Genomic DNA, 7,902 nt, shown 5'->3' with positions numbered 1-7,902 from the left:
TTTTTGAAATTGAATTTTTGGTTTGCGTTAGTGGTGTATTTGGCAGGGGACTAATTGGATTTGAGAACAATAAATAAAACCGTCCATTCATGGTTTCCTTTTTAAAGAGTCAGTTGACATTGTTCACAATTCACACTATTCCGAGTCGATCAACCATTTTGCAGTATTAGGTTGAACTGTTTTTAAGCATTTATGGATTTTTTTTAACCGCCAAAACAACGTTTCAATAAAAAATTACGCCGCACACATGGAACATAAATGTCCATATTGATTATTGAACCATAAATCCTGGGGCTTACCAAGGAAGCTCCGATATTGCTCACAGAAATAAACAATTTTTTATGCTCCACGTTCGGGCGGTTAAATCAAGCAATCAATATATGTATAGTACATATCTTTATTGCTGGCCAGCAGCTCCTCAAAGTATGCAATCAAAAGTTTTAAGGATTGCAATATCTAAGAATTTTTGCAGGAAACTTTTTGCACATTTTTATTTGTTTTTGTTTTGGTTTTTTTTGTTACCAATTTGGAGTTAAGTTTGGTGCTCAAGAAAATTGAAAGAAAAATCTGATACTCCTCAAGTTAAGAAATAAAAACTTCTTTGATTGCAGTCCGAAAAAGTTTTCCGACCAAATTGCACGAAAAGGTGACCATAAATGAAAATATTAAAGTTTTTTTCCACACTTTGCCAACAGATGGTCATTTAATTACAAAATGGAAAATCATATTTTTCTCGATAAAATTATTCTGGAGAGAATATTTGACCAATATTTCAGAAAAATGTTTAACTCTTTGGATCTTTTGGATTAGACGATTTATCTATTATATATTTTATGCCTAATGGTATATTTCCATACAGATCTAAGAGATGGTCTCTCATACTTCACTGCTTTTCAATGAACATTCCCATAGCTATGCATAGGACAGATTTCACACCAATTATGAAAATTTCAACAATAAATATTCCATCACTCAAAAAAAGTTTATTAAAGCCAACCAGAAACTGAGACAAAAAAGAGAGCCAAAAAACGGAGGCGCCGAAACTTTTTCCGGATTAAATAGAATCCTACGGTTCTTTTGCATGCACCTTCCGCTTCTCCCTCTGCCTCTGCCTCTGCTCCTACCCTTGCCCGCTGCCGGCGACTCGTATTCCTCCTTGTACTTATACATACATACTCGTACATACATACATATGTACACTCATAAGAAAAGCCAGGCGTCGCCGTCGACGCTAACAGAGCAAAACAAGCGCGCGTTAGCTGCTGCTGCTGCTTCTTCTGCTGCTTTCAAAATAACTCTAGGATACACAAAAAGACATCCTGTGGCCTCGAATATGTGTTTGTGTGTCTGGGTGTGTGTGTGTGTGTGTGAAGCACACAAAGGTGAAACTTTTGCCAGGAAGAATCCCTTGTTGTTGTAGCTGTCGCTACCACCGCTAGTCTGCAGTCGCTGCTCTGCCGCCGCTACTTTGACGCTGCCGAGGAATGTTGATAGCTCCGAAGTACAAAGCGTTTGCCTGACAAATTAACGATGGATGGCTGGGCAAACGAATGGAAACGAAACGAAGGGAAAATGCACGAGAAATGCGTATAAAAATATATTTTGGTCATAAATTAAATGATTTGCACACTGTAGCCGGGCGACGAGACGGGTTTAACGGGAACGGGCGGACAGCACGCGCGCAAAACTAACGAAGCGGGTCAGCAGCAGCATAAAACAGCAGCAGAGGCAGTAGCAGCAGCATACATAGTACACACGAATACATAAGCAGCGCAGCATATTTGCGTGTGTGGGTGCGTCGCAAGGGACGTGTATTAATGCCGCCGCACTAAGCGCGCAAAAACCGACAGATACACGAGCATTTAACACCCAAAAAATGCGTGGCGCATGCTGAAAAGAGAGCAGCAGCCCCTGCTGCCCCTCAAAAAATAACTGTTGAAACGGCACATGGATTATTCTGCAATTTCACTATTATTACGGTTATTTCTTCTTTTTTTGTTTGTGTGTATTTCACATACTCCTTTGGATTTAAGCAAAAATGATTTCAATTTTATTGTTAGGCACACTGGTTCAACTGGAATCTCCTGCTGCTGCCACACATAAGCGGAGTGCGCGTAAGCTCACGTTTAACTCAACTGAGGAGGACTTTTTCTATGCTCTGCGAGCAGGATTTAGACCTGGCATAACTGGGTGTAAAACTTAGGGTCATCCCCTTCGGAGACAAAAAGTTGTTTTCGCCAGGATCTCTCTCTCGCTCGCTCTCGCTCTCTGAGCTTTGCGCATGTGAATGGTATATTCGTACAAGGTGGTAGCACTCATCGAACGACCTCTGTTAGCGGGACATAATTTGAGTATCATAGTGCCTGTCCTTACCCAATATAGATATACCATGGTTGTTGTTTTTGCCGTTGCAAAAGCTTGAGCCGCATATAACTGTTTTTTAAAAACGACATTTACTCCATTAAACCACGGATTTTTGTGATATCCAGGAAGGAATATGTGTGAAATTTGTACGAAACTATTCAAAAAAATTAAGAAAAACTATTTTAGTATTTAATTCAAGCTTATTCGTAGACCGTGGAGCCCACTCTTTAAACCTTTATAATAATTACGTTGTTACTTCGCTGGGCCGTAAGGGACTTGGCCGCGGAGATGAATCGGATAACCGATTCGTTTAGTCAATTACGTTCAGTCGTTGGAAACCTAACAAGGTATCTTCTGCTCCCAAACAAATAGTATTTGCATATGCAAATGAACGTGTAAATCGATCTAGACAATGAGTGAAGAACATTTAACTATTTTTTAGGATTTACTTAAGCTAAAAATGTACGTACATGCGTTTTAATGGTATACATGGTTAGGTTAAATAAACGCCGTCAAAACTCCAACGCAACAACATCAGTCCGGCTTGACACATTAACAATTAGGCGGCAACAGGCGGAAGTTTGTTTATATATAAAAATAGTTATATATTTTATCTCACAATTTGCAATGTCACTATGTACTTGATAGCTATACAAATGCTCTCCACGGCAAACTCGTTGAAATGTGGGGGGCTAAGGTTGATCAGAAAGTAGCATGGCTCCGTATGAAGTACACATCGTACTCCTTTTCGATCCATTTGATCAGCTTGTCCACGTACTTGATCATCGTGGCCTTGTCAACCACCGGCTCGAAGACGGCGTACAGCTCGTACGTACCCGTCGCCCAGGCCAACACTACTTCGCGCTCCTTCACCTCGTAGATAAGCTTCAACGGCCGGGAGCTGTTGTGAATGCGATGAAGCAGACCGCAGTAAATCGCCTCGAGGCGCTCCAACTCTTGCAGCGACTTGTACGGATGCCTGAGCATGGGGCACAGCAGCTGGGCGGTCGCCTTGGGCTTGTACAGGAAGTGTCGCAGCTCGGGAATGCCCAAGACCTGCTGATACAGTTTAGCATTGAACGGCTGCTGCAGTTCCTCGTTGATGGCTTCCAGGCAGTGGCTCCGTCGCAGCTTCTCGGTGATCTTGGCCTTGGCCTCGGCCAGCGTGAAAAATGCATCCCGATCCACTGAGAGCAGCAACAAGCAGGCCTGGCAGTCGTCCGCCAGATAAGAGACATGGGCATGCAGATACCCGTTCATGTCGAACTTGGGAAGGCAGATGGGTGACCAGTTCTCGGAGCTCTTGAAGGACTCCGAGCACTCGACCAGATTAAAAATCAGGCGCAGATCTGCCGGATGAATCGAGTACTTCTTCATGCGTACCAGGGCAATCAGCTTATTGTTGGCTATCAGCACGGCAAACACCAGATTTTTGATCTTCGAGCAGTTGCTCTGTATGGCGCCGGTTATCTGCGACCGAACTGTCGTCGACAGCGGGAAGACGCGGATGGAGTTGGTCAAAAATGTGAAGATGTTGTTGGACACTGCAAACGAAAGACAGAGATATTAGGGGGATATTAGATCACTGGATCCTATGTGGATCGAGCCTCACCGCGAGCACTGCTGCTGTCGTTGGCCAGAAGATTGAAGAACAGCCGCTCGCTACCGGAGAGCAGACGACGGAGGTCGAAGTTCTTGCGCTTCTCGAAAATCTTCGTCATGTGGGAGTAGGTCAGTATGGATAGTATCTGATTGTAGACATCCCTAGATAAATCCGAATCATCAGTTGTGGCCTTCGCTTAAATTCTAGTGAATCACTCACCCCAGTTGCAGATGCAACTGCTGAACACTCATGTTGGTGCGCGTTGCGGCCACCAGGATGAGCGAGCTTCGCTGCATGAAGGCGAACTTGATGCCGCCCGCATGTATGGACGTGATGGCATCCTGTCCTAGCTGCACGAAGCTGACAAGGGCCTGAATGACTCCAAAGAGGGTGACCAGCTTGTCCTCGTTGCCGTGGAGCGAAAAGATCGGCTTGCCCGCCTCGCTGAGTATAAAGATGTGCTTCTTCTGTCCGCGCCACACGCTGTCGTGTTGATAGTCGTGGTGGTCGTCGTCCAAGGCGGCGCAGCTGCTGCTGCTATCCTCCGTCTTGGCGCTGGTGGAAGTACTTAAGGCTAGGGATTCCACGGATGCGGCCAGGCCCTTGGACTTTCCTGGCTCCGGGCTGATGGCGCTGGTTGGAGCATTTGGCTCCAGTCCGTCACGTAGCGCAGAGATAATACTATGTTTCTGTTGGTCAGCCTCTTGATCGTGATCCGCCTCCTCGTACAAATTGCTGTCCACATCGCTGGGATCCGGCTCGCCCTCTGCATCCAGGTACTCGCAGGTGCTGTTCGTATCCGATACGGCCAGGCTGGGGGACGTCTGCTGAATTTCCATGTTGCTTTGCTAATAGATATTTAAAAATCCAATCATTGCTGTTCTTTGGCAAAGAAAAGTTTACAGCTTATCAGCGAGATGCAGCGAGAAACAGCTGATCCGTGTCGCAATAAAAAAAAGTACATATTAAATTGTGGAATACACAACACTGGACAACAGCTGTTCTGTGGGACTCGCAAAAGGGCAAGAAGAAGATTGGTTATGAAAACACGAGCCGCGTTAAAATGTTGAGAAAAACACTTTGCAACTGTAAGTAGTTAATGAAAACTTTGGTGAAAATTACTTTTAAATGATCCTGGTCCGTAGTGCCCCGCTTTAGTCAGCTATGCGGCCTTCCGCGACGGCTTCAGAGCACACAGGCAGAGGCAGTGCCAGTTATTACCACCACAGTATCCGCGGATGCCGAGCCCGAAGACATTGCCGTGATAGAGCAGCGGATTCTGAAGCATCCGGACTACTTCCAGGTGCACAACCTGTTCACCGTGCGAGACCTGTTCAATGCACGCGTGCACTATGGCCACAAAGAAGGCTCCCTGGACGACCGCATGCGTCCGTACCTGTATGGCAATCGCCTGGGTCATTTGATCTTCGATTTAGACAAGACAGCCGTGCATTTGCGGGATGCCCTTAACTTTGTGGCTCACATAGCCTTCCGTGATGGAATCATATTGTTCTTCAATCGCAACGCCCTCAATGCCCACCTGGTCGAGCAAAAGGCCTTGGAGGCCGGCGAGTTCTCGCACACGCGCTTCTGGCGGGGCGGAATCTTCACCAACGCCAATGTACAGTTCGATGCTGTTACCCGCCTGCCAGATCTCTGCATTTTCCTGAATACCCAAAACAATGTGATGTCTCAGCACACGGCAGTGAGGGATGCGGCCAAGATGGCCATACCCACAGTCGGCATTGTGGACAGCAATTGCAATCCAAATCTGATCACCTATCCGGTGCCCGGCAACGACGATTCCCCAGCCGCCGTGGAGCTCTACTGCAATCTTTTCAAGGAGGCCATCCTGAGGGGCAAACGCAAGCGTCGCGAGCTCCTGGGCCTTCCTCCCTTGGACGAAACCCAGCCGAGGCGCAGTCGCAATAAAAATACCACAACCAAGAGCAATTAGTTTTAGGATGAGATTTTGTTACATTTATCTGAATACAAATACTGCTGCTGTCGGGGCAGTGACCCGTGTATCTACCCACCGACCTTGTGTACTCTCCTGGGGTTATCCTCTCGGGTCTTACCCGGTGCCGTGTTCGTATCGAAGTTGCCGTCGCAATCGGTGGTGGTGCGGTGCGGTGCCAATCGGTTAACTAGGTAAAGCCCTCGCTCCAGCTCACTGGCTGGCAACTGTTCTAGGGGGGCAGCACCATGTCGCCCTTCACGAAGCTATTGCTGTAGTTGCTGTAATATGAGGAGTTCGGCCTGCTCGTGTTGGATACCATTCCAAAGGAATTACTGCTACTAATGGCGTTGCCGCTGTAGTTGTTTTCCCGCTGCTGATGTTGTGAATTATATTGTCCCATGGGCATTGTCTGCGGCTGGGACTGCACCTGCGACTGGGAATCCATCGGAAAGCCGCCCTTGATCGCCCGGCCAGTGGCTACGAATGGCTTCTTGGGCTCACTGTCCAGCTGCTGCCCTGGCTGGAATCCATTGCTGGCCTGGCCTTGCCTCTGCTTCGATTTGTCCCAAAAACTCGGCGTGCCCTGGCGACGCACATAGACCTGGGTCTTGTCGGAATCATTGCTTTTCTGATTGTCCTGCTGCACCCAGCGCTCGGCATGCTTGATGGTCAGCATTGCCTTGTGGGCGCCAATGTACTCCTCGGCCTTTTGCAGCCGCTCCAATTGCTGTTCGTCGAGTTCCTCGCGCGGCAGCTTACCCAGTCGCTGTACAGTTCTCTTCCAGTTGTGGAATTCGCGATTCTTGAACGGCTTCATCGCCTGGCGATACTCTTTCCACTGACGCTGACGATCCTCTTTAGTGCCGGGCGGCGAATCTTCGAGGGGCAGAGGTGCCTCCGGTTTTTGTATCCACTGTCCGTTGATTTGAATAAAGGCACCGCTTCGCTTCTTTTTCGTTGGCTGTCCGCCGTTCGATGTGGAAGCGTCCTTGTTGACGTTGGCGTTGCTGTTAGTGTCACCATCGGATGGCGGAGGCGGCGGCGGCGGGGGTGGCGGAGGCATCAGGTACGTATCCTTGGCCACGTTTTTACTGTTGCTGTTTAGCTTGTACTTCTTGTTGGGTGTCTGGTTGGTGCGGTTCTGCCGCTGGCCCTTATCCTTGGGCACAAGGTTCCAGAGACTAGGGCACTTGGGCATTGGCGGCTGGATGGGCGGTCGATGATTGGGCGACATCATGTCATCCCAAAAAGGAGGTGGTTGCAGTGGCCCTTGAATGTTGCCATTATTTCGGCGCGCTCCAGGTCCAGGGCCTGGTCCACCTGGCCCACCCATGCCCATTACCATGTTTCCCATATTGCAGTTGGGCATATTGGGTGGTGGGGGGCCGTTGCAAGGACCCGATCCGTAATTACTTCCAAACCCCAGACCCATTGACATCAACTGCAAGGGCAGCGGTGGCGGTCGACTGAGCGGTGGAATATTGTTTCTGTCCTGGTGGTTGCTCCATTGGTTCAAATTTCCACTGTTGAAGTTTCTGTTGTCGTTCTGGGACCATTGTTTACGTCCGCTGCTGTTGTTTCGCTGTGTTGCATCTGGCCTGAGGGCTTCCTTGCATTTTTTCCAGTCCAAGAATGACATTGTCAACGATTTTGGTGCATCAATATCAGCAGCATCATCATCCTCGTTGTTTTTCGATCTCTTCTGTCCAGAATCTTCCTCCGCAACGTCGTTTTTAGACATTTTTGGAGTACAAATTTTCTTTTTCTCTAAATTTTTGGTAGTACCGTGTGTGACCCTCAGAAATATACCAAAATATACCGTTAATATACTGACGAATTCAAGTTCTACAAGCAGTATAATTTTCGGTATTTTTTGGTATTTTAAAAATTACAAAATAATCAATAACGTAATCAGATATCGATAATTTTATAATCATCGATATAAACCATCGATATGAAACCATCGGTATAATTT

General features: G+C 47.3%; 3 protein-coding genes across 3 annotated transcripts; 1 reads left to right on the top strand and 2 right to left on the bottom strand.

Annotated features, from left to right (window-relative positions):
* Positions 1 to 2,796: 2,796 nt before the first annotated feature.
* Positions 2,797 to 4,902, bottom strand: LOC108162032 (vacuolar fusion protein MON1 homolog A). Its single transcript, XM_017296550.2, has 3 exons — positions 4,187 to 4,902; positions 3,977 to 4,128; positions 2,797 to 3,908 (listed from the first exon to the last, which is right to left on the bottom strand). The coding sequence occupies exons 1-3, from the start codon at positions 4,804 to 4,806 to the stop codon at positions 3,067 to 3,069; spliced, it is 1,614 nt and encodes a 537-aa protein (XP_017152039.1). The 5' UTR covers positions 4,807 to 4,902; the 3' UTR covers positions 2,797 to 3,066.
* A 45-nt stretch (positions 4,903 to 4,947) lies between these two features.
* LOC108162035 (28S ribosomal protein S2, mitochondrial) lies at positions 4,948 to 5,994 on the top strand. The gene is made up of 2 exons (XM_017296558.1): positions 4,948 to 5,055; positions 5,113 to 5,994. Exons 1-2 carry the CDS (start codon positions 5,031 to 5,033, stop codon positions 5,922 to 5,924), a joined length of 837 nt encoding a protein of 278 aa, XP_017152047.1. The 5' UTR covers positions 4,948 to 5,030; the 3' UTR covers positions 5,925 to 5,994.
* Positions 5,921 to 7,732, bottom strand: LOC108162033 (MAP7 domain-containing protein 1). The gene has a single exon (XM_017296551.2). The coding sequence runs from the start codon at positions 7,666 to 7,668 to the stop codon at positions 6,157 to 6,159; it is 1,512 nt and encodes a 503-aa protein (XP_017152040.1). The 5' UTR covers positions 7,669 to 7,732; the 3' UTR covers positions 5,921 to 6,156.
* Between the last annotated feature and the right edge of the window lie 170 nt (positions 7,733 to 7,902).

This window comes from Drosophila miranda, chromosome 4 (genome assembly GCF_003369915.1).
Source record: "Drosophila miranda strain MSH22 chromosome 4, D.miranda_PacBio2.1, whole genome shotgun sequence".
Taxonomy (NCBI): domain Eukaryota; kingdom Metazoa; phylum Arthropoda; class Insecta; order Diptera; family Drosophilidae; genus Drosophila; species Drosophila miranda.
The sequence above is the reverse complement of the archived record's forward strand: the minus strand, read 5'-3'. Positions and strand labels throughout refer to the sequence as shown.